The 27,107-nt window shown below is 47.4% G+C and overlaps 1 protein-coding gene across 1 annotated transcript in view; it reads left to right on the plus strand.

Annotated features, from left to right (window-relative positions):
* The window catches only part of LOC142572722 (uncharacterized), a 33,931-nt gene that overhangs the window by 3,633 nt on the left and 3,191 nt on the right, over positions 1–27,107 (plus strand). The window contains exons 2-4 of the mRNA XM_075682025.1: positions 457–596; positions 9,303–9,729; positions 15,780–16,150. Of these exons, the coding sequence (XP_075538140.1) occupies positions 457–596; positions 9,303–9,729; positions 15,780–16,150 (938 nt within the window). The remainder of the gene's footprint in view (positions 1–456; positions 597–9,302; positions 9,730–15,779; positions 16,151–27,107) is intronic.

A 27,107-nucleotide genomic window follows, 5' to 3' on the forward strand; every position in this document is an offset into this window, starting at 1 on the left:
AATTTATAGCTTACGCAAATCTTAGAATGTTTACAAGTGTTAAAACTCCTACTCACATATTAGTGGCATATTCCAGAGCGCTGTATAATACATCAACCTTGTCCGCCTTAGATGCACTATAATATGCAGTTTGCAGGATCGCGATACCCTTTTACATTGCTGAATTATAAAGTTAATAGTTTCGTTTGCGGAATCTTACCAATTTTAGGCAATTCTTATACAAACATTCACGGCCTACATCAAGATACTGCCTTCTATAGAGTCACTAGTTTTAACTCGCTCTCTTCAAATGCAACAAACCTCTTAAAATTCAGTGCCGCGGTTGCCGAGAGAAGCAATTTCTCAGTTCCCAATGCATTTAGATATAGGAGCCCCCAAGTCAAAAGCTTCCTGCTAAATCCCCCTTCCCCTTTGCCGGGGCTGTCATAATCTCCCTGCCTCGACTTGGCTTTGCAGGCGGCGCAGCGGCAAGCTGGCGATCTCGCTTTGCAATCTTTAGCGCTCACTCCGCTGTCGGTGTTAACCGCCAGCGACGACCCTACCGCGCAGCTACGGACCAGCGACTGCAGTTCCGTCCAGAAGGAGCTCTCCAAAAGGTGAACCTCGCTGCGGCAAAGAACTACGTGCCTGTCACGTGTGCACGTATAGTGCACGGCATCGTAGTCCTCGGGTACGATTCGTTGACTCAGGATGATCCTTTCAAACGAGCCAACGGTGCTCGCGGATTTGGTCGACCTATGTCCATTGGTTTCATCGATAGTCTGAAACACACTTTGCCGAGTTGATATTCGGGTTTCGCTTTGAAGGAAAGCTCCTTGACGATACATACCAGGGGTCTGTTTTGGGCAAGCTTTCGTGTGGTGGCGTTTCCGCGCTCGCGTCGTCGTCTTTGCTATTGAACGTCATTTAGCGCATGCTATAAGTTGGACGCAAAATTCCGCAAGCATGCAGGCTTTTTAACGCGCGCCTAACACGCTCTAACCAACATGGCCGACCTGCCTCTAGTAAGCAGATGGTGCGAGGAACGAAGCACACCAGGGTTGGCAGCACCAGGGCGAACGCTGACACCTTACTTACGATTCTACTCTTATGTCCGCCATCTTATTGAGGTCATACAACACGTGCGAAGAAGTATACGCTTGCACATTTGCCTGTCGTCTATTACTACAGCACGCCCTCGCGGCCATCGCTTTCTTTTATTTCCGTCATAGCGGCGTGCGAAAACGGACGCAAATGAGGGGGAGGTGGGAGAGGGGGGAGTTAACATTTCTTGAGCCGCAGGCTGGCGCCTGACTTTGACCTCGCTAGGCTTCTTGCATATTGGAGTACATGAGCCGCAGCTGACCGCTGACCGCCATCTTATAGCTGCCTGAAAAATTTGCTTTCGCTTACTCTTTTCGGTTAAAACAGCATTCCATAAAAAAGATTAGGCATACTTATCGCACTTTTATTTTTATTTTTTTACACCGAGAACTCGGGATCCTGCTTATAGTGAATTCCACGGCAAGCGATCGATTCGTATTTCACTGCTCAACTGCGGCGGGTTCGCGCGTGGCAGTCTCGATCGAGCCAACTGGATTCGCCGTCGCCGCAGGGGTTCGACTGGAAATTCAAGGGCACCTCGCGTCACACCGTCTGTCCAGCAGGGAAGAAGTGTTCAGGTTATTTCAATCGACAGAAACGGCTTCTCTCTAAAGAAGAGTATTCTCGCTGGTAATAGTCGGTAATACCAAAGGCTTACGCTACGCGCATATGTTCGTTGACTGAGGTAAGGCGTGTGATTGTTTAAATTGTACACTGTATTACGGGGAACATTACCTGGCTACGGTGTTCAATGGTACGGAGTGCGATGGGTTGATATATAATACATCCGCCGAGTGCAATGTGTATTTTATGCTGATGACATCAGCCTTCTCTGACCATGATGTTAAAGATGTCGCACAGAAAGTCGACACTGCACGTTGCGAGTTCTTCAGTTTGGTCTGGTGCCAAAATATATCGTAACAAATATAAAGCCACGCTGTCCGAAGCCAGAGGCAAACGGTGCCCGTTTAGAACAATAGTTGTTTTTTAGACGGTGTGCTCATTTAGGCGGTCTTTTTTTTTTAAGTTTTATCTGTGGCCTAATGTTAACATTAATTGCAACGCTATGCAGTGCTTCGCGTGGTGCCTTCATTACCTTGCTAATCTGAAGCTCCGTCAACCAATCGGGCACTATCGGTCCAGAACGACAGACGCCCAGTCGAATTCAGCTTCTTAGAAATTCTGAACACAGCCCCAGAAACACCACTGCGTGCCCCTTAAACAGCTATGTGCACTGCATGATGACTGAGCGAACTTGAGGTAATCAGTCAATTCAGTTTGATCCATTCAATCAATTTTTATGACCCACTCCTGCCTTAAAGGGAAGCTGAAAGGTTTTCCAGAAAAAATGAGTGAAGATGTGTACATAATGGTTTTCAACCCTCCGAATTCGAATATCGTATCGAAATTGAGCGAAAGAAAGCGCAAATATATTTTATTTCGACGAAAAGTGCAGCAGCGGACACGCCCAGCTCGCGCGTCTCGTTTCCACCTGTGATTGGTCGGGCGCCTCGTGACGTCAACTCTAGTGACCGACCGCTGCCGCTACACATGAAGCGTGGTGCCAGGTAGTTTGGTGCTGTAATGGAAAATTAAGAGGTAATGGAAAATTTAGAGAGACTGCGTTTTTCTGAGGAGTTCGGCGTTACTCCCTACATGTACGAGCCGATTGCGAAGAGCCGGCCTCTCGAAGAAGCAAACGATGCTGGTGCGAGCATTGCTTACCACGCGAACGAAAGCGAAGTCTTGGGATCTCCTTGTGTTGGAAATGCTCTTTGGTGAGTATGTTTTTTGCAAAGCGATCTAGTGATCTCGCCGACCTTTCGCCGATCTAGTGAGTTAGTTTCCGGTCAAACAACTGTAGTGTTGTGTACCTGCATGCATCCTCGTGGAACGTAAGCGGGGATGCGATCGTCGACGTTTGTGCGCTGTCCAAAGCTGTCGGCAATCTAAAAAGACGGTTTAAACGCGTGAAAAGCTTCCCGGTGTGCCATCCGCACACTACTCGTAACCGAAGTCGTAAAGGCGGCGAATTTCGTCGGCTACGTGAGACGGTCGGTTTCTCGCTGTGCGCGAGAGAAGAGGGGAGCGTAGCGTCCTGGCGTGCGCCGGCTTTCCAGCACATGCAAACTCTACATTTGCACTGCGTTATGGTAGCTGCATGCAGGCTGTTTTACAACACACGTGCAAATAGAAAATTCGCGGCGCTTTGCGACGAAACCTGCGTCAAGGGCGGGAGATAAACATGCACCGTCCGTTCAGCGTGCTAACACGAAGGAGCTCGCAGTAAATCAAAATCCAGGTTTGGGCGAGTTCGTGTGTAAGCTCTTTGTGTACGCGAACACTGACGGCACTGCGCCGGGCCTTAGACGAGCCGACTTGACTGGCAAACCCAACGCACGGTTTAATGATAAATTCTCGTGATAATCGTCGTCACGGAAGTGGTTGGAGCACAGCACTGTTGTTTTTGAGGGCTTGAAATTCTTTCGCTTCACAGCAGCCTCCCACTTCGTTAAGAGCTTGTTGTCTTGTGGGAAGCAATGGAAGACATCGTCGCAGCCGCTGGTGCTCGTGCAACCGTAGGCTGCACAGAAAGCTGGCATGATCGGCCCACCACTTCAGTTGATGCTGGGTACGTTGACTACCACTCTACATACACGCAGACGCACCAACAAAGGAATGCAGGGTCGATCGAAGCAGATTACGATGGCACGCACGCAGAAACAAGCACGGTCAGGCACGGTCGCGCAGGCTGCGAAGGGACAAAATACTAGAGTTGACGTCACAACACCGCGGTTTCCGGTCTCCGCTCGCATCGTAAGCGTCAGCAGCAGCGCGCGGCATTCGACGGGGGGCGGAGCTACAGCGCAATTTTAACCGACGATTACGTCGCTCCTAATTGAAAAAAAAAACCAAATTTTACCTACATGGTTCATAAGGTTCCCGCATCCGTATATGAGCGTCTTATTGAATTCGACAGACTCTTCAGCGTCCCTTTAAGGCCTCGCGTATAGCAAAGGTCGGCAGTATTTCTGAAATGAATAAAATCAATCAATCAATCGGTCAATCTTTATTTCCGCTTCTATCAGCGGAGAGCTATACAGGAGAAAAAGCCATAGCATCACTGGCGCCTAAGCCCTGCACGATTCGATAGCGATGTGATCGTGGCAATTAATGGCAAGGAAACTGACCACAATCAAAATTACATGCTGGCTACTGGCTTGTCAAAACTATGCATAACAATATCGCTTAGCAAGAAGAGAACTTGCCTTAACACCCCCCGCAAATATATATATATATATATAGCCTCTCTACCAACAGGACTGCTGAAGCCGCCGATTTCTTTCTATGCAAAATTTTTCTTACGCCATGGCGCTCCTCGCATTCTCCTTAGCGAGTGCGGCAGTCTTCCTCTCTTCTATCCTTAACGAAGTTCTGCCCGCCTCAAGCAACGCTTGTAAGGAACCGCTTTATTACAGACGAGCTCATTCTGCCACCACGAGGACGAAGCTGTGCACCTGATGATGATGATATATACAGATGAAGATTATGTACAATGGATGCTGATATGTAGAGATGATGAAGTTGAAAGTCCGGCATGTGTTGCGCTGAAACTATATATACATATATATTAGTGGCATAGCCAGGAGGGGGGGGGGGCTTATGGGGCTTCAGCACCCCCCTCCCCCCGAAATTTTTTCGTGCTGTCCATGCACCGCCGACAAAAGCAACCCCCGGCGCCGGAAATCATTCTGGATTTTGTCTAGAGCGTCTTTTTCCCGCTCGAAAAGCCATTTCACTGCGAAAATTGCGAACTCGGGCTGAATTTCGCGGCAACACCCATGCACCGGGAGTCACGTAACGCAAGCAGCCCCATCCGAGCACAAAGTTTCAAGGATGTTTTCATGGCGAACGGGCTCGCCGCGGCATCTCGCGGAGGCCGCGGAATCTGCACTCTATCATGTAATTTACAGAGCGCGTGAATATCAATTCCGAAACTTTATGGGTATAAAGTTCTCATAAACTTTTGATGTGAAAGGTGCATTGACATTTCCAAACGTGTGCTTTAGATTTTCAATTGCGGAACTTTGTAAGTTTAATGCTCTCATAAATATTTGACGCCAAAGGTGCGTTGACTTTTCCAAAGTCGCACATCGGGCCATAGAACGAGACAAGCCAAATCAACACGCTATCAGACAAGTTGACAAAGCCCACAGCGAGGCCCGATGAGACGAAGCGTTGTGGTGGTTCATTCGTGCCATCATGTCACATAAAAAAAATATCAACATTTTTTTTCACCTGCGCCAAAGCATCCAGTGATGACACTAAAGCCAGCCAAGGCAACTACGTTCTTATTTATTTTTTCTACTTTGACTTTTAATCGCGAAGACACATTCAGCCTCTTCAATTTTTTTTTTCCTCGCTCCCCTACCCGCGCGCTGCCAGAGCCAGCCAGAGCGCATGCGTTTTTCTCGCGTTGCCCCGACCACCGCGCGACGCACTTCGGTGCGCGTTCGGTTTTCTCTGGCCGAGTACATTTTCGCCTGGCAGAGTTTTGGACGCTTTCTAGCCAGCAGACGAGAAAAAGAAACAATGGTCGCTCGCCGCCATCACTGTGGGGACTCGACGGATTGCACCGCGTTCGCTTGAGCGCAACCTCTGCAGCAAGTCTTGTCTCGCCGGTGTAGGATACCAAGCAGTATTCGCATAGTTCTTGGTGGACCAAGCGTCACGTGTTTTCTTCGATATTCCTTTAATAGCCTTATTAGTTGCCCAAAGTAGGCATTCGATTGTGACCAGCATACTTGTGACAACAAGTATGTTGTGACAACAACATACTTGTTGGTTGTGACAACAACAAAAGAAGCGTTGTTGTGGTGCAGCGAATTGTCGCATGGTGAAAGTGGTATTTTGTTACTTCTTTTGCGGAAAGTAATGGACCATGGGACGCTTCAGCTGCCGGATACTCTTATTATATTATTGCGATAGCAATTATATGGACACTCTAGGCGCATTCCTGCCGTCGCCGTCGCCCTCATGTTCCGCATAAAGTCCAAGTGCGATAATATCGTGACCCCGCACCGCATGCTGTATGTGCTAGTGAAAGCGTGTGGGGGGTGGGGGGGGGCGGCGATAGTGGCTCAGTCTTGTGTGCGCAAGGGAGAAAAGTGAGGAGCAAGCGCGCCGCCTTCCGTCGCGCGCGATACATCGGGGGGAGTGGATGGAATGGGGACAGGATCTAGGATTCTGTGAATCTGTGATTGCGCAACATGTTTATTTGCCTTGTTTGACGCATTATTTACCGTGACTTTTTCTTAGATACGTAGATTTATTGGAGACTTACTTATACGTATTTTTAAATATCTTGTTGCGAGGTTTTGTGTATACGTGCAGTGAACGTTTCCAGTGGCACTTTCTTGCCCTTTATCAAGCTGTATCTTCGCATTTGTATATTCCATTGTATATTCGCAATTCTAATGTACGAAGGCGAGCCAAATGAAAGTGAGCCTACTCCCGCTTCCCCCCCCCCCCCCCCCGCGCAATTATGGTTCTGTTCATTATCTGCAAGCCCTGCGCGTAGCACAGCGGCATCTCTCATTTACAAAAGTGACACGCAGGTGTGAGGATAAATGTTCTTTAATGCCCTCATACACTGGGTTGAACATGGTTGCGTGCCGTAATGGACTCTCCAGAAGTTGAGCAGCGTGGTGCCGTCAGGTTTTTGACAGGTGATGGTGTTTCCCAAAAAGGAATTAGTCGCCGTATGGCTGTCATGTACATGGAACATTTCATTTCATTGGCCAGTGTGAAGCGTTGGAACAAACGGTTCAAAGAAGGACGTGAAAGTTGCAAAAACGATCCCAGACCGGACCAAAGCCATCGTGCACCCCTAACAATATTGCAAAGGTTGATAAGCTGATGAGACAAAAACGGAGGATAAGCATCGATGAACTGGCAGAGTGTGTGAACGTCAGTCACGGTTCGGTTCACGCCGTAATTCATGAACATCTCGGTTATCGGCTCTTGTGTGCGCAATGGATGCGCAAGATTTTGAACCACCGCCAGAATAAGGAGAAGATCGGCGCTGCCTTTACTCATCTGATCCGATATCACAATAAAGGTGACGATTTTTTGTCTGCAATTGTGATCGGAGACGAACCACCATGTCACTACTACGAGCCTGAAACACGACGGCAAAGCTTACAATGGAAACATTCAAATTCACCTCCCCCAAAGAAAGCAAAGGCCGTCATTTCCGCCAGAAAGGTGTTGTTGACTTTTATTTTTTGATCGTCAGGGGCCATTACTGATAGAATTTGCTAAATCTTGAGAGACTATCAATTGACTCCGATATTGTGAAACGCCGCATCGGCTGCGTGTCGCAATCAAGAACAAACTACGTGGAAAATTGACGAATGGGGTCATCTTGTTCCACGACAATGCCCGTTCCCACGTCGCTGATGTGGTTAATACAAAGCTGGCAAAGTTCAAGCGGGAAACGCTGCAACATCCGCCACACAGCTCAGACCTGTCGCCTTGCGACTTCCATATTTTGGGGCAACCGAAAAAACAGCTGAAGGGAAACAGATTCGTCTCGGACGATGTCGTGAAAGTCAGTTGCAGAAGTTTTGAAGCAGCAAGCTTTATGAGACGGGAATTGCGCGACTGTTTAGTCGATGGGACAAATGTCTAAATGCTCATGGGGGCTACTTTTAATTAAAGTACCCCGTTTGTTATATATTCGCATTGGCTCACTTTCATTTGACTCGCCCTCGTATATTATGGAGAACTCCTGCTTTTTATACGTGGTCTTTGTTGCGACTATAATTTCGGTGCAATTACTCACGATACACGACCGGTGACAGCTGCCGCTGCGTAATAAATTGGAACAAATGGCAGCGTCATTGAGATTTTTCACTGGCCGTTGCATATGTACAAGAATGTAAACAAGGATCTTGAATGATAAAGTGTCATTAACACATTTGTCCTCAACTTGTTCATTTCATCGCCTTTACATTTTTCAAATCAGCGGCATGCACTGCTTTGCTGGCTTCGAACTGATGTAGTTCTAAACTTCGTGTTATATATTCTTTACTTATTAAATAAACAAAATACATGGAAGCATTGACATCAATTATTTTGGGCACAATTTTTGGCACATACGAGTTTATTCTTTTATGAAAAAGTACATAGTTTACTTGTATTGACAGTGCGTAGCGCTCAACAATTCGTTTGCAGCATCTTTGGCAATGGCAATGCAGTTATTATTCGTGTATTTGATCCCTAGGCAGATACATGTAAAACGCAGAAACGGTTTTCTAAGATAACTCCGGAATCGCTTTTAATGAAATTTGTTGCATTTGAGAGAGTAAGTTATATTCTAGTGTCTGTTGGAAGCGGAATATCGATTTAGGGCCTGAACTCTGTATAAAATATTTTTTTTAAATTCCAAAGTAAAAAAATAAATAGAAGCACGAAGTTTACAAATTAATAGCTCTGCATCAAGAACAGATATCGCGGTTCTGTAAACGGCATCCATTACACCATTAAAGCGGACAAATTCGATATGTCAATTTGTATCTTACGTGAATTGGTTATGTTATGTACAAGAGTTCTGCAAAAGACGCATTTCCATAATAAATTTTTTTAGTCTCATGTGTAACATATAAATTTTGTCCGCTGTAGATGTACTATTATGTGCAATTCACATCATTGTGATATCAATTTTCATTGCTGATTTACAGAGTTGTGAACTTAATTGTTTCGTTTTCTGAAAATTTTCTATTTTTACCCCTTTTCAATAAAATATTGACGACCTAAATAGAAAATTCGAAACAAACAGTCACTAGAATCTAAGTTTTTCTTTTGAGTGCGACAAACCTCGTCAAATTTGGTGCAGTGGTTGCCGAGAAAAACGAATTCTCCTTCTACATGTATTTAGATAGGAGCATCCGACCTAATGTCTCCTCTTAAGGAGGAGGCCCAGCTGCAACGTGAGCCCCCCACCCCACCCCCCCGAACGAAAATTCTGGCTACGCCACACTGACATATATATATATATATATATATACACACACACGACTAGAAGGCCGCACAACTTATCAAAAAAAAAAGAAACAAGCAATTAAAGAGTAAAATGAAAACCAATAAAATATAGCTCCCTGCACATTCCAGAGAGTCGAGGAACAGAAGTAACCAAATAAGCAACGCGCACGCAGAGGCGACAAGCCGCCGGCTTCAGACGCGCCTTCGAGAGCCGAAGCGGGACAGTCTGAGGCGTCGACTCCAGCTGTTCGGCTTCCCGACAAGCGGCCAGAGTCGACGCCGGTTCCGGCTTCGTCGCCGGCTGCCCTCAAGGTCATGCTTCTCTATCCGGCCTCCTCGTTGGCCACTCAGGGCGACGCCGGCTGCAGGGACGCCGACGCAAGGACGGCGCGCCGCAGCGCCGAGGCTGCGTCGTCCTTTTCCGAAATCGGGAGGAGCGAATCGGCGCTCCTGAGCCGCCGGCGGGAGACGTCCCTGCCGAACCTGAAGGCGGTGCCCGGCAAGTCCGCCCTGGCTGGACGTGGCACGGGCGGCACGGCGTCGCTCTCCTCTGCGACGGACAAGCGCGCCCGCTTCCGCGATGCCCCCATCGTCGAGTTGGTGCGTCTCCACGCGGTGGCCTTATACTGTCGTATAGCTATATAATGAACACCGAGTTCGGGATATACCGGAAATGATAGTGCGTTCCGTTTTGTGGTTCGCCAGACATCTTGAAATTTTACGCGAGAGAAATCCGCGAAGCACATTCGTCGACGTCTTTTTCTCCCTTTTTTCTCTCTTCTTTTTTTTTGTCTTTCGACAAGGCGTTTTTCTTGCGTCGCGGTATATGTACCTCCAGTGGCGTGTCACTGACGACAAACGGCACCTACTGCTCGCTCCTTCTCCCAGATTGCGAGATGACATAGAACACACGCACGCGTGGGTGCACGTCGAATTCATATTCGGTGCAAATTGGGTCTTGTTAAGGCTCATATGTTTAGAAAGTGCAACGTTATTGGCTTAATTATGATCGTTGCAAGTAATTGCTCAACACCTATGTGTGCGTGCGTGCGTGCGTGCGTGCGTGCGTGCGTGCGTGCGTGCGTGTGCGTGCGTGCGTGCGTGCGTGCGTGCGTGCGTGCGTGTGTGCGTGCGTGCGTGTGTGTGTGTGTGTGTGTGTGTGTGTGTGTGTGTGTGTGTGTGTGTGTGTGTGTGTGTGTGTGTGTGTGTGTGTGTGTGTGTGTGTGTGTGTGTGTGTGTGTGTGTGTGTGTGTGTGTGTGTGTGTGTGTGTGTGTGTGTGTGTGTGTGTGTGTGTGTGTGTGTGTGTGTGTGTGTGTGTGTGTGTGTGTGTGTGTGTGTGTGTGTGTGTGTGTGTGTGTGTGTGTGTGTGTGTGTGTGTGTGTGTGTGTGTGTGTGTGTGTGTGTGTGTGTGTGTGTGTGTGTGTGTGTGTGTGTGTGTGTGTGTGTGTGTGTGTGTGTGTGTGTGTGTGTGTGTGTGTGTGTGTGTGTGTGTGTGTGTGTGTGTGTGTGTGTGTGTGTGTGTGTGTGTGTGTGTGTGTGTGTGTGTGTGTGTGTGTGTGTGTGTGTGTGTGTGTGTGTGTGTGTGTGTGTGTGTGTGTGTGTGTGTGTGTGTGTGTGTGTGTGTGTGTGTGTGTGTGTGTGTGTGTGTGTGTGTGTGTGTGTGTGTGTGTGTGTGTGTGTGTGTGTGTGTGTGTGTGTGTGTGTGTGTGTGTGTGTGTGTGTGTGTGTGTGTGTGTGTGTGTGTGTGTGTGTGTGTGTGTGTGTGTGTGTGTGTGTGTGTGTGTGTGTGTGTGTGTGTGTGTGTGTGTGTGTGTGTGTGTGTGTGTGTGTGTGTGTGTGTGTGTGTGTGTGTGTGTGTGTGTGTGTGTGTGTGTGTGTTATACGAGGTCATTTGTAAGTTGCCCTAGTGCCCCCGGTGACAAAACAGGCCACCTTGTTTATACGTGGTGAAAATAAGCGCGGAATTATAGGTGACCTGCAGGCGAAGTTCACTATGCGTGGCTTAATTAGTACCATTTGAAGTAACTAATATGTACGCGAGTTCTGCGGCGTACTGTGTGTTTTAAACACCGTAGAATTTATTCAGCGGTCCTCTGAGAACTATATATAAGTTCCCCCTAGACCGGACTCGATACGGCAAGGTGGAGTGGGAAGGGGGGGGGGGAGGGTGTAATGGTCAATATGCATGCGCAAGTGTATTTGTGTAGGTAAATTACACCCTTTACAAAAAATTTCGCCACCAAGTGGTCGAAAGCGTTACAAGACCGCTACACGCTGTTCAGTGTCCAGAGAGCACTGTTCGTCACACAGAGTTCACATCCGTTGAAAATGTGGGACAGTCAATTTTAATGCGCAGGGAAACTAAAGTTTCTGGTTTAAATATGAAATTTGCATATAATTACTGAACCCTCACTTTCTCCCAATTTCCATGCGTTATACTATATACGAGATTCGTATGGATAGGTTTAACGTTCTCCTAGTTGACATAAACGAGTTACCTTGTTTATATTATGTTTATATAGGGGCAGATTATGGGTGATCTGTAGACAAAGATAGACGTGTTCCTGTTAATTACAGTATTTGCGATAAATTGCTTAGGCAAGCGCTCCAGACCACTGGAAGTCTTTAAGAACGGCGTATAGTTTACGTAGCTACACTGGAATAACTACAGCAAGCATCGAGATCAAATTTGGTAAAAATAGGGTGGCGTTATGGCTGATGTGCATGGGAAATTACGTGCGTGTGGGTGAAGTACTGCCGTTGCTAAACACTTCTAAACAAGTGCTTGAGCACCGCCTACGCAGGCACCATTTCAAATGGCTGATTCACGCGCGGGCAACGTATTAAAATACCAACATCTGAAATTGTTAATGGAACTGATCGAATGAAACAGCTCTGTCGTAAGTATAGGGCTGTCACTCTGCAAAGCTGCGCAGCTATTATCTCTTAATTTATTGAAGAGGCGCGACGAGGCGAGACAGCTAGGAGCGTACTTGACCACTGCGAAGTGCCTGGAATGGGCCAAAGAATGCTTCGCGTTAAAAAGATTGTGGTGGCGAATTGAGCCGCGGTCCTGCCCCTACACATTTAAGTATATAGTTCCGGCATTGCTGCTCTCAGCGCATGTCGGGTGGCACCCACGTACCTCTCGCCTCCTTCCTCTCTCAGTATACCCCGCTCCGCGGAGCACACGATGCTACTCAACGGCATCCTCGGATATACAGTAAGCAACCACCCCGTCTGTATGAGCATGCATCCCGGTCTTGCTAAGGCAGGGTACGCAATTGACGGATACAAGGTCCGAATGCGAACTCCCGGGTCACTCGAAGTCGGCTCGCAACTATGTTCCGCCGTATGCATATACCGTGCATGTATATGACGGCTTGCCGTTTTCATAACACATTCTCTCACTTGAGCTTAAATACTTTAAAGGGGCCCTCACCAGGCCACTTAGCAAATTTTGGTTATGCGCTGGAAATTGTTACGTGCCTTCTAGAGAGCATTTTACCGCAAGGACTTTTCAAACTGGTTCGTAATTAGCAAAGATAGAAATGTTTGAAGTGTCGCGAACCCATTATTTCAGGCGGCGAGCTTCACTGCCAACATAGACACATTTTATTTATTTATTTATTTATTTATTTATTTATTTATTTATTTATTTATTTATTTATTAAGGAACCCACAGCGCCAAGGCATTACAGTTGGGGGGGGGGGGGGGTACAAGAAGAAATACATACGACACCTCTGCTCCTGGACAATGTTAAATGTGATAACAAAAGAGGAAAAACGACAAAAAGAGGCAAAGCCCTTAGCAATGCACATCTACAATCTACAACATCAAAAACACACATCATTTGATTCAACCCTCACAACATCACTCGACTGTCTATTCCATTCCCTAATGCTTTTAGGAAAGAAAGACATTCTAAACAATTCAGTTTCTGTCGCAAATTCACGGACCTTAAAATCATGGTCAACACGATTGGATCTATAAAAAGGCTCTTGCACAAACTTTTCGCGATCAAGCCGAACAGCTGAATAATAAATAGCATAGAAAAAGTCCAGACTCAACTTCTTACGGCGCGTGTCTATAAATTCCCAGTTGAGTGCTTCCTTCGTACGCGATGCTCTCTAGCGAGCCCCGCGTGTGCCAGATACGAAACGAGCGGCAATGTTCTGCACCCGCTCCAGCTTATCTTTATCTCTACGAGTAGGCGGGTCCCAAACCGTACACGCGTATTCCAGAATTGACCTCACACAAGTCTTGTACAAAATGTCCCGACATGACTGTGGAAAAGTGTTTGCATTTCGGCGAAATTAAAAATTAAATTATGGGGTTTTACGTGCCAGAACCACTTTCTGATTATGAGGCACGCCGTAGTGGGGGACTCCGGAAATTTCGACCACCTGGGGTTCTTTAACGTGCACCTAAATCTAAGTACACGGGCGTTTTCGCCCCTGTCGAAATGCGGCCGCCGTGGCCGGGATTCGATCCCGCGACCTCGTGCTCAACAGCCTAACACCATAGCCACTGAGCAACCACGGCGGGCATTTCGGCGAAGAGATCCCAGGGTTCTGCCTGCTTTAGCAGCGACATAATCGACTTGACGGCGCCAATTCAAAGCGGGGGTAAAATAAACACCTAAATATTTAAATTCGAATACCTGTTCCAACATCACATTCCTTATAAAATATGGTTGCATATCAAGGTTTTTCTTTCTTGTAAATTTCACATGAACAGCTTTAGACAAATTCAAATTCATATTCCATTTGACGCACCACTCTGAGATTCTGTTCAAGTCTTCCTGAAACATCTCAGCATCACGGTCACAAGTGACTACTCTATAGAGGACGCAGTCGTCCGCAAATAACCGCATTTGAGACACTATTCCGTCACTAATGTCGTTCACGTACAGTAAGAACAATAGCGGCCCCAACACGGAGCCTTGCGGAACACCGGACACAACTTGCACCTTCTGAGACTGAGTACCATTCACCACCACAAACTGCTGACGCAAACGTAGGTAATCTTTTACCCATGATATCACTTGAGGACCGATGTTGTAAAAGGCCATTTCTTTTTATTGGTAAACAGTGCGTCACGGTATCAAATGCCTTTTTGAAATCCAAAAACACACAGTCCACTCTAAGACGCCTGTCCAATGCTCCTGCCAGGTCGTGCACATATTCAGTCAACTGCCTAGTACAAGATAGGCCCCTTCGAAAACCATGCTGACGAGGATTAAGCCACTTGCCCCCGTCTAGTCTCAGCATGCAAAGTTCCTTCCCTGCCTGCCATATCGGAGCCAGAGTATCGCGTCACGTACACGTCATGAGCCCCTCCTCCTTTTTGCGTTTTTGCTGTGCGGCGCACTTCCGGTGACGGTCTAGCGTGCGAGCCCGCGAGCTGTTGCGTGTGTTTCGATCTTGGGAGCTGAGCACGAGAACATCTGCGTCGTTGTCTGCCTGCTTCTGCGAAATGGACTCCTCAGTGCGCGCACGTTTGGAGAGGCTGGCCAGGCTCACATGCTTACCGCGATAGATTGCGTCGTTATAGCGCTGGCATAGTGAGTGGTGTGTTAAGTCAGTGCCACATGAACACTGAAGTAGAGGCGAGCGGATGAAAGAGCATGATCGCGCGCTGGAACACGGTAGAAAATGACAGTTTCGTTCTCTGCGCGCGCGTCTGCACGACGTGAGAACAAGCATACGAGACAGAAGTGCATCTATTTTGCTACGGTACGAAGTAAACCACTCGCAGACATTCGGGGTGTAGGTTTTATTGTTTCTCTAAACTTAATTCGTCTATTCAAGCAACAGATCAAATAACTGATGTTACCTTAATTGAATTATTATCAAAATCAAGTCACGTGTCACTGCTAGTGACGTCACAGCACCGCGAATTACGTAGCGTACTTGTGCGAATGACGTCGACTCTCCTGCTGGGAGCGCAACGCCCGCGTGGAGAGCGCCACATGGCGTTTGGTTAGATATTTCACCTGTTTTCACGGTCTGTAGCGGCGCAACACTTAGCACACACGATCGTTAGCGCGCATTGCATGCATTGCGCTTGTCAGCTCAATATGGCCAGACCTGGTGAGGAGCCCTTTAATAGCCGAGTCTTTGCATTATCATAAAATAGGACACAGAGTTTAATGCCTTCTGGAAGTTTAAAAAATAAACGGTATATTTCGCACCTGGAGACCAAAAAAGACGTAACATGGTAATAAATATCGCGAAAATAATTTTCAATGGCTTTTTGAACACCGCTGCTAAATCTTGTAGAATTTGACTGTGTAGGCTGTGTGCAACTGCCACACCACCATTATCCGAACTACAAGGAACTGAAACCACTTAGGCTGTTGAATGCGACCTTATGTCTGCCCCCTGCAGATACATGCAGTATGGCTGAAAACAGCAAAACAAAAGCATATGCCCCACAAGTAACGGATAAGTATAAGATGGAAGTGAAGTAAGTTGGTAAGGTTGCGCCAACTTCCGTTATGCGACCCTAGCAAAGTTACCTGACATATCTACCCACCCTTTTTCTCTTACATTCGTGCGCCGTTCTGACGAACAACACCGTTGCCCACTCCGTACACCTCTTACAGGGAATGAGCTCCACGTCTTGCACACCCATGACTCGCAGGTGCTGCTGAGTCTGACGCAGCTTTCGTCCGGCAAGAGGAGCGCGGCACTGACAGTGACGGCGGCGGCCGCCGCGTCGGCAACCATGGTGCTGGCCGCCATCATAATTTACGCGCTCTTCGCGTACTCGGACGCCGAGGAAGACGCACCCGAGTCCGCGGGGTGCACTAGCGCCGACTGCCGACACCACGCTGCGCTAATCACCAATCGCCTTAACCTGAGCCTGGACCCGTGCCACGACTTCGCCGCGTTTGCCTGCTCGGCCTGGTCGCCGCTGGGGACGCGGCAGCACCGAGAGTTCCCTTCGGCGCGCGACGACGTCGTGCTCGCCTGGGCGCGCGACTTCGAGAACACTCTGGTCACGGGCTCCAGGTAGAGCGAATCCACGTGCCTCTCAAAGTGCCGATTGTTGAGGAATGAATCCCGAATAATGACTTAATAATGTAATAAATCTTATGACATTATCGTTGCGTTTTACAGTGATGGCAGTGTACAATCATTACATTCCAGTGGGACTAACATATGGGGCAGAAACTTGCAGGTGACTGAAGCAACTTGAGAAGAACTTAAGGGTCATTGAACGAGCGATGGAAAGAAATATGATAGGCGTAGCGTTATGGATACAGGAAGACAGCGGTGAGGTTGAGAGAGCAAATGGGGTAGCCGATATTCTAATTGACACTAAGAAGGATAAATTTAGCTGGATCGGCCATGTAATACACAGGGCAGATAACCGATTGTCTATTAAGTTTGCAGAATGGGTGCAAAGAGAAAAGGGGTGCAGTTTAGTACGACAGAGAATTAAGTAGTGGGATGAAATTGGGAGATTCGCAGGAATAATATGGAGCCGGTTACGCAAGAAAGGGGTCACTAGAGATCGCTGGGAGAGGCCTTCGTCCTGCGTTGGACATAAATAGGCTTATAATGAAATTTTACTGACGACGTCTGCGTTGCATGGCAGAAGCTTGTGGTCATATCCGAGAACATGGCACATCAAGGCCCTTAACTTCCTACAGTGTGCACGATAGAGCGTAGCTCAGCGAGACAGTGAAATAAAACTATAGACATAGCAAATGATATTGCTGTGTGTAAACTGAAAGTGACGTCCTTGGAGAAAAACTTACCAACAGTACTTTACCGAGTACATTCGTCTAAACCAGTGTAGGCCATTGTTACAGTGCTATATAAGAGCCATTCTCGCTAAAAACAAGTTGCCAGTGTCCATATTCCATTCATACTTGCGCGTGTCTTGCAGCTGCCGCGCGTTTTTTGAAGCAAGCACGAGTGGGCGTCTTGCGAGACCAAAGATACTAAGTGGTTGAGGTGATATACGGCTAGGTCAAACCTGCGCTAGTGGACCTATCTCATGCAATGTTACATGTGCACCAGTGAAGCCTTGCACTAGTGAATAAGCCCCCCCCCCCCCCCCAGTGCAAGCCTCACCACGAGGTTTTTGCTTACAAGATAAACGAACAAACAAGCCAGCAACTTGTTTTTGCTCACCGCTATGTACGAGCTTCAGTGCTCCTATGACGTTAGCGGTCGCATCGAGCAACGCAGAACGACGTCATCCGAGCCGCGATAACGATGGATAAAGCGTCGCGTGGTGCGTCCGCACATCGCAGATACCTCCCAACAGGCGAGATGGCTAAGCTGATGTTCCGCGCCTGCGCGTACGACTCGACATCCCAGCACGACACATCTGCTCTGCTGGAGCTGAGGCGATTCATGACCCAGCGGGGCATTCCGTGGCCCTCGAAGGTGCCCTATCCGGCAGTCAGGCCTTTGGGCGTACTCATCGACCTGGCGTTCAAGTGGCAGGTGCCTCTATGGTTTACCGTCCGTTTTGTCCGCAGAAGCGCGAAGCCGGGCAGCAGTCCGCCGGCTGTGATCATTGGGCCGAGCTCCTATACACTCGTCTGGTTCAGTCTGCACAGAGATATCGTCAGGAGGGGCGCCTTTCAACATCACTGGCGCCGGCTACACGATGCCCTGTCCGACACCTCGAACGCCAGCGAATTCAGCGTCCTACGCGCACAGAACACGGCCGATGTCGATTCGACGGTGCTGGGGGAGCTGGCCAACGCTCTGACCAATGGCAGCGGGCCCAGCGACGATATGGAGCTGCGATACGTGAGCCGAGAGTACACGCCGAGCATCAGCCACACCGAGTGGCAGCATCAGCTCCAGGAACATGTGCTGCCGAACATCGACGGCAACTACCTGCTGCGTGTTTCCAACAGCGCCATCCTCAGGGCCACCGACGTGCTCTTCTCCCGGTTCACAGAAAGCACGCTGCTCGAGAACATGGGCTGGTTCTTCGCCCGGCTGTTCGCACCGCTCGCTGACCCGTCACTGCTCCGCGACCGGCACGGTACGCCCCACACAGGGGAAGAGGAGCTCTTCTGCGCAGCTCAGGTCGAGGCGGTGTTCCGGCTGCTCGTCATCTCACTGTACACGGTCCCGCGATTCTCGCCGACGCTGCGCGAAGACATCAACCAGCTTCTTCACGCCATCCGCGTAATGGTAGCCGACAAAGTGAGCGCGCTGGCGTGGTTGGACGAGGAGTCTAAGCAACGCGCCGAAGAGAAGCTCCGCGAGATGGGCACCGTGCTGTGGCCACCCGATAACATGATGGATAATGCGGGACTCGCGGCCCTGTACTCAAAGTTCAGGCAGCCGAGCGGCCCGTCCTGGACGGTCGTGGACTCCTGGGTCCACTACAGGGAGGCGATAAACAATCTGGAACCGGAGTATCGCGATGTGGTGCTGCAGCTGCCGGCTAACATGGAGCTACCACTCGTCGAGTACGACTACCTACGCAACGAGGTGCGCGTGTCGGTGCAGGCGCTGTCGCGGCCTGTCTTCTACTTCGAGGGTACGCGTGGCATGTTCTACGGTGGTCTGGGCTTCCTATACGCCGCCGAGGTCGTCCGAGCGTTGGACGCCGATGGCGCGAGACGCGATGCCAGCGGCGTGCTGGTCACCAACGGGTCCTGGCTGTCGCCCACGTGGACCGAAGCCGTGGTGGACCGCGAAGATTGTCTACCAGAGTCCGGTGGTTACTTCCCAGAGATCCCGGCCGTCGAGGTGGCCTATGCGTCCCTTGAGAAGGCACTGGTCACCTCCGGCGAGCGGATGCGCACGGCTCGCTCAGCCTTCTCCCAGCGCCGGCTCTTCTACGTGACCTTGTGCTACTTGATGTGCGCGAACCAGACGCTCCACCCTCAAAGACGTCCGTTTGCAGGCGACTGCAACAAGGCGGTGGCCAACTTCCCGCGTTTTGCCGAAGACTTTGGGTGCAGCACGGACGCCAGAATGAGGCGCGAGAGGCCCTGCGTGTTCTTTGGGTGAACAAGTCGGGGGAGGGGGGGGGGCATATGTTTCCTCCCGACATTACAGGCGTAGGATACGGTACACTTCGGGTACGGCGGATATCCGTGTACGCCTCGTGTGTCGTACAGAACGCTAACGTCACGTTCAAAGTGCCCGAGCGTGACTTAATGAACAACAGTTATTTTCTTTGCGTTTGTTTGAGTTCGTCCTTATCGTCACTTTTTTAGCTCTCGTCGTTATATCTTTCCTTGTAATACTTGTAACTGTGGACACGTACCATGTGCAACCCTGGCTTATGCTTTGGTTTGATCGCAGATTTACTCTGTGTGTAATCTTAACATGCTGTGGATTTTAATTCGTTCCGGCTCACAGAGCATCCAGTACTTCTCCAAGCACTGTCGCGAGTGCTCCACTGTGAAGAAACGACTGAACAGTAATACATGCGAGACCGCCTTGAATAATGTATAACGAAGGAGTTTTCTTACATTATAGCTGGCACCACGGATTTGTATGCGCAAGTTGTGCAGGATACATTGAATGGGCGTCAGCCGTCAGTGCAAAACAGCTTTTGACATTGCTTTGAAATTGAGGGCTTTTAGATGCCGTATTGCCGCCTTCTCTTATATGGAGTTCTCGATAGCGAGTGAGCACCTCATTCATCACATGTTAATTCTCACGCCGTGAGCATCCAAGAGTCGTTACCATAGAAATTGCAGTGGTCCTGGTATGTATAATACCACAAGGACCTCTTCCAAAGCGTTATATAGAATAATGCGCTATGGTGTTCAATTCGTTTAAGCCTTAAACCGTATATAGGCTACGGTGACAACGTGACGCATGGCATTGTTGATACGTACCGCAGGATGCTCCAAAGTGCGGTTAGAACAGTGTTCTATACATCGATTGCGTTTGTGCGTTGGTGCACACTGGTGCGTTGAATTCACATTAAATATTGTATTAACTGTCAATGTAGTTGCGCCTGCTGTGTCGTGACGTACGCGATAGAAGCGAACTTTGTGCCAAAACACAGTTGTCCGTTGACTGCATGCGGCATAAAATGTTGTGGTAGCACAGCCTCAAGTTCGGCTGAAATCGATCGAAACGCTGAACTCTTGTTGGCACTGGTGTTATTGTGCATGACATCATATCGGCGCAGCTTTCAGTCATGTTCCAATAGCCTTTGGACGTTTACCTATGTTTACCTTTGGACGTTTCCCAAAGTTTACCTATGGTCAGAAAGCTTGGAAAAGTACCCACAGAAAACTCTGGACGTATTTTCCGGCGTTCGGCTCGATTTTTGTAGTGATTGAGTCCGTCGTCTGCGGAGTAGTGGAATAGACTGCCAAGCAATGTTATAAATACTAATACAGTCGCAAGTGTCGAGTCCTACGTCCGTTTGTTTCCAGAAAAGTGATCTCTCCAGAAAAGTGATGCCCGATTCTTATTTTGTTTTTGTATTTTAATGTTTATAGCTTATTTGACACGATATCGCGTGTGATGTGCGGGCTGACTGCTTTTGTTTTTGTTATATCTTTTGAACCTTTTGCGCTCAGGTGCGATGCTGACCGCTAGCTGGAATATCGCAGCCGGCACGCATCTCTTTGTAACGTGCTTGACAGCAGCACTTCTAGGCCACCCGAGCGGAAAGCCGGGTCCGGTTATCCTTCCTTTCGAGATGATTAGTGACGATTAGCTACCTACTTTATGATGTGTGCGTAACCGGTGAGATGTTTCATACGGTATAATAATTATGAACAACGGCGTAAACACAGGGCTAGAAAGTAACTGGTGAGATGTTTCATACGTTATAATAATTATGAACAACGGCGTAAACACAGGGCTAGAAAGCGAGCTCTTCACCCACGGGCAACGTCCACTCGCACGCATCCAAGTTGCCAAGTGACCCAAGTTGACGTCAGAGAGGTTCACTGAAGAGCGTCACATACCCAGCGGCCTAAGTTGGTATGAAAGAAAAAAAACTGTTAGAACCGGACATTGATACCGGAAAGTATGCAAAGTATCCTAGGAATGCTAATTGCATTGAAAGAGCCTCACAATAGAAAGCGCACCGCAAACAAATTGCATATCTATCGTAAGCATAGGATGGTTGTTTATAATAAAGGTGATACTATTTTATTCTTCTATGGAACTAAGGAGGATGGACTCATAAATTAGGCAAGTGAAATACTCAGCAAAATATATAACTGGTCGGTAAACTCTCTCCACGCAGTTAAACTGCCCCAAGACAAAAGCCGCCCTCTTTAGAGCGAAGTCCACGCCTCATGATCTCGCTCAGTGCCTCGCACTCAATGACACGAAAATAGAACTTTCCACTACAGCAAGAACTTTGGGTGTTATCTTTCATGAACTGATGCTATGGGACCACCACACCAATTATACTTGCGAAATAAACTTAGTAAAGCATTAGATATGTTGAGCAGATGCCAGAGGTTGCTACTAATACCACAGAAACTTATGGTTTATAACGCACTAATTGCTTCTCACCTGCGCTTGGTTGGTCAAATAGTACTAAGAGATCGTTAGGTAATTTAGTTTCACTTCAAAAGAAAGCCTTACGTGTTATTTCGGACTTGCCTTACAATGCATACATGTATCATATATTCCGGAAGATGAAAATTTTATGAGTAGAACACCTTTACGAGTATCACCTTATATGTTCTTTTAAATGTGTCATGATTAAGGGTACTAATCATATCACAAGCATTGCAAACTTGCAATGGAATCCTGCTTTCCGCCTAAACCGATACAACGAACACTGGACAGTTAGTTCCACACACTAATTATGGCCTTCAAGAACTCTCCTACGTACTGCCTTCCCTCAACACTTTACAAATACAAACTAAGTGGTATAAACATACGTCATATATCTTTACCCTTTAAAAGTTGTCATTTCTGCTTTTGCTGCGTACACCGTTTTTTCTTGGGCTCCACTATGGATGGATGGATGGGTGGATGGATGTTATGAGCGTCCCCTTTGGAACGAGCGGCGAGTTGAGCCACCAAGCTCTTGCTATTGTACTGCCTAATGACTTACCTAGGTTTAAAAAGAAATAAAGAAAAAACCAATATGAACTCCCACATCCAAATTTTCTGACCACCTGTTGCGAACTTTGCTTTTGTACGCCTCCCGTTTTCTGTAGTTTCCCTACTTCCACCAATCTTCCAATCGATTCTTACCGTGGATGGATGGATGAAAAGTAGGAGCGTCCCCTTTGAAACGGGATGATGACAGTTGCCACCATGCTCAGCTTTTTGTTTTTGTTTAACTATGTTATAAGTTATTAAAATTTGCCATTTTCTTTGAATACTTCTTCCTACACTTTTAACCTTGTCAACTCTCTGCTTTTGAGCCACCAATCTTCCAATCACTTTTTGCTGATTTCCACCACATATTTATTTACATGAATATTGTTATCTCTAAATCCTAGGGCCTCAGAAAGCTTGACTGTGCCCGCATCGACATCGGGATGGATACCATCACATTTTAGTATGAGGTGTTCTATTGTTTTTACAGGTTTACCACACACAGTGCATGTGTGTTCTTCGTTAAATTTATTTTTATAGCTGCGCGTTCTAAGACATCCTGATCTAGCTTCAAAGAGTAGGGCACTGCCTCTTGAGTTATCATAAAACGTTTCCTTCCTGATCTGCTGTTTCCAGTATCGATATAGTTCAACACTATGCTTCTTTTCCATTGAATTTATCAAATTTTTACCTTCAGCGTTTTTAACCTGTTTAATGCTCTGTCTTTCTCCGTCCTCGTGTCTGGCATACTTACTGGTTAGCTTCCTAGTTCTTTTCCGCCATTGTGAGTCAACGCTCTTTCTGTATAGATATTTAAATACCTTAGCTGCCTACCTATTATCGTCCAATTTCCTCAGGCGTTTTTCGTATAGGATTTAACTCTGAGCTTCCCGTGCTTCGAACAATGCCCAGCCCATATCCCCCTGTACTGCTTCGTTTGTGGTTTTCCCGTGGGCACCTAGTGCTAACCTTCTTACAGCTCTCTGGTTTACTTCTAGTCTCGACTGAACCTCTGCCCTTAAGCACAGGACCGCATTCCCGAAAGTAAGCCCCGGCACAGTTATTCCTTTCCAAATACCTCTCAGTATTTCATACCTGTTGTAGCCCCACAATGCCCTATGTTTCATTATCCCGGAATCTCTTCGCCCTTTTGCTATGACAGACTGTTCGTGCTTTTCCGTGTACATCTGCCCTTTGTTTATCCATACCATGGATGGATGGATGGATGGATGGATGGATGGATGGATGGATGGATGGATGGATGGATGGATGGATGGGTGAGTGGGTGGGTGGGTGGGTGGGTGGGTGGGTGGGTGGGTGGATGGATGGACGGACGGACGGACGGACGGACGGGCGGGCGGGTGGGTGGGTGGAAGCTATGAACGTCCCCTTTGGAACGGGGCGGTGGGTTGCGCCACCAAGTTCTTGATATTATTCTGCCTAATGTCCTATCTAGGTTAAACAATGAAAAAGAAGAAAGAAAACGCTATGAACTACCATACCCAAATTTTGATTTCCTATTGTGAACTGTGCTTTTGTACGTCTCCGTTTTTTGTCGTTTCCCTACTTTTGCTTTTGCATGGATGGATGGATGTTATGAGTGTCCCCTTTGGAACGGGGCGGTGGGTTGCGCCACCAAGCTCTTGCTACTATGCTACCTAATATCCTACCTAGGTTAACCAATGAAAAAAGAAAAAAAAACACTATGAACTACCACGTCCAAATTTTCTGATCCCCTATTGCGAACTGTGCTTTTGTACGTCTCCGTCTTTTGTCGTTTCCCTACTTTTCTTCCACCAATCCTCCAATCGCTTCTTAATAATGTCTATTGCGGACCTGTTTGCTTTACCACTGCTCCCGCTGAACCCAAGAGCTTCAAGGAGGCCAATGGTGCCTAAATCGACCGCTGCGTAGACGTCTTCACATTCTAATAAAATATGCTCCGTCGTTTCCCTAGCTTTACCGCAGCAAGCACATGCATCTTCCTTCTTATATCTCGCTTTATAGGTGCGTGTTCTAAGGCATCCCGATCTCGCTTCGAAAAGTAATGAGCTTCCCTTTGAGTTATCATAAATGGTTTCTTTCCTGATTTCGTTTTTTCCTCTTAAGTAGTTACTCATGGCAGGTTTCTTTTCCATTGCCGCCACCCATGAGATTAATTCAGCCTCTCTGACTTTCCGCTTGGCCTTCTTTGTTGCTGTGTTGCCCACCCCACAGGCCGCATACTTGCTGGTAAGCTTCCTAGTTCTTTTCCTCCACTGTGAATCAATGTTTTGCCTGTACAGATACCTGAACACTCTCCCAGCCCATTTACTTTCTTCCATATTCCTCAGCCGTTCTTCATACTCAATTTTACTGCAAGCTTCCCTCACTCCAAAACAAGTCCAGCCCATATCCCCTTGCACAGCTTCATTTGTAGTCTTCCCGTGAGCGCCCAATGCGAGGCGACCCACTGACCTTTGGTTCCCGTCGAGTCCTGATTGTACCCCTGATTTAAAGCAAACAACCGCATTTCCAAAAGTAAGTCCTGGAACCATTACCCCTTTCCACATACCTCGGAGGACCTCGTACCTATTGTATCCCCATAGCGCTCTGTGCTTCATTATGGCTGCATTTCTCTTCCCCTTGACTGTTATGGTTTTTTCCTGTGTTTCCATATATCCATTGCCTTCGTTTATCCATATACCAAGGTATTTATATTCTGTTACCCGAGGTATTTCTTGGCCCTGTATATCCTTTGTCTGTTCACTGTTTTTATTGAATACCATAACACCTGATTTTCTAACACTAAATTTCAAACCTAAATTGTTGCCTTCCTGTCCACAGATATTAGCCGGACGTTGCAAATCACTTTGCTTGTTAGCGAGCAACACAATGTCGTCCGCATAAAATAAACCTGGGAGTTACTGCTCTATTACTGTACTTGCCTGTTTGTATGAGTGATTAAACCCGATATTACTACCTTCTAGCGCCCTCTCCATCCTCACCATGTACATCATAAACAGCAGCGGGGATAAAGGGCACCCCTGCCTCAGTCCCTTGTTATGAACTTTCTCCGCGCTCCTCATCCCTTCCCATTCAACGCAAACGGTATTTTCTAGGTAAATCTCTCTCAAAAGCTGTAGACAATCGTTACCTAAGCCTTTCCCTTCCAGAATATCCCACAAAATGTTGCGGTCTACGTTGTCGTATGCTCCTGTAATGTCCAAAAAGGCCACATATAACGGTCTGCTTTCTGCTTTTGATATTTCAACACACTGAGTGAGAACAAACAAGTTATCATCCAAACGCCTACCTATTCTAAAGCCATTCTGAAGCTCTCCCAAAATGCCATTATTCTCTGCCCATGCTTGAAGCTTTAATTTGATTGCCTGCATTGCTAGCCTGTATATTACCGATGCAATGGTCAACGATCTATACGAGTGAATTCTGTCTTTCTCCCCCTTACCTTTATAAATTAAATTCATTCTACTTTATCGCCAACTGTCTGGTATTCGTCTATCTTTTAAAGTTTTTTCCATTGCTTTCACCAGAGCTTCCTTACTTTTTGGTCCCAGTTCATTTATCAGCCTAACGGGAACCTCGTCTAGCCCTGTGGCTGTGCGCTCAGGAATTTTCTCTTCCGCTTTCTTCCAGTCTAAATTTGTATCAGCCTAACGGGAACCTCGTCTAGCCCTGTGGCTGTGCGCTTAGGAATTTTCTCTTCCGCTTTCTTCCAGTCTAAATTTGTCAGCACCAGCTCCTTTTCCACTTGGTTCTCTTTCATGCTCTTTTTTTCTTCAAATACAACCTCGTCCTTGCCTTGGAAAGATTCGACGGTTACTTTTTGGATGTAATTTATTGCCGCTTCTCCTTCCAGACTGTTTTCATCTTCGTCTAGGATATGTTGTTGTATTGTTGTTGACTTCCTGCCTAATAATTTTATGTGATTCCAAAATATTCTAGGTGCGGCCTTCTTTTTCTCACGTATTTCTGACAACCAACGTTCACTTTCACCTTTTAATTTTGCTTGCACCAGTATTTAAACCATAGACTTTTTCTCCCGGTATATTTCCCATTTACTGGTTACTTCATCCTGTGGCAACTGCGCCTTAATTCTTTGCCTGCCTGTGCTCTCGAGATGCTTTCTGTCGTTTGGCGATCGCTTCTCGTATCTCCTTGTTCCACCAGCTTTTCGGTTTCTTTTTTCCTTTCCAACAAACATGTTGTTTCTCTTTCCGTATTTCTGTCGTTATTACACTTAGAAGCTCACCATATTCCCACTCCTTACTTGGCCACTTGCCAAGTTCTTCTTCAACTATATTTGCTATTTGTTCAGTGTTCAAATTTGGACTGGCCATTGTGCTTTCCTTGCTCTCTTTCCCAATCACATATCCCATTTTCAAAATTATACGTTTATGGTCACTCCCTATGCTGCTAAACCTTTCCTCATCGATGACCATTTCTCTCAACTTATCATGAATTCCTTCTATCATCAGACAGTAATCAATGGTCGAGTGCCGGTTTCCCACTTCCCACGTGATCTGTCCTTCACACTTCGGCCCTGTATTCACGATCACGAGGTTATGTTGCTCGCAAAGGTCTAGCATTGACTTCCCGTTATTGTCGGTATAGCCATCTAAATCCTGTATGTGGGCATTCATGTCACCTAATAGGACAATGTCAGCACCATTCCCGAAACCCTCAATATCAGCGCTTATGCATTCCACTAACTCTTTATTCTTCTTATTCTTCTCGTTATTCTATTCAGTACAGAATCTGCGTTGTGTGACCCGTGCTTTCTTGAGAACCCGGCAATGGTGACAATTGAAATATCGAAGTGGCCTAGCGCCTCAGCAGCAAAGTTCTGCGAACAGCGATGTGGCGTCGCCGTGTCCGACTTTGCTTAACGGACATCGAGGGATGTGCTGCTCGCTGCAAGTCATGTAAATGCAACTGCGTCGGCCGC

This window comes from Dermacentor variabilis, chromosome 2 (genome assembly GCF_050947875.1).
Source record: "Dermacentor variabilis isolate Ectoservices chromosome 2, ASM5094787v1, whole genome shotgun sequence".
Taxonomy (NCBI): Eukaryota; Metazoa; Arthropoda; class Arachnida; order Ixodida; family Ixodidae; genus Dermacentor; species Dermacentor variabilis.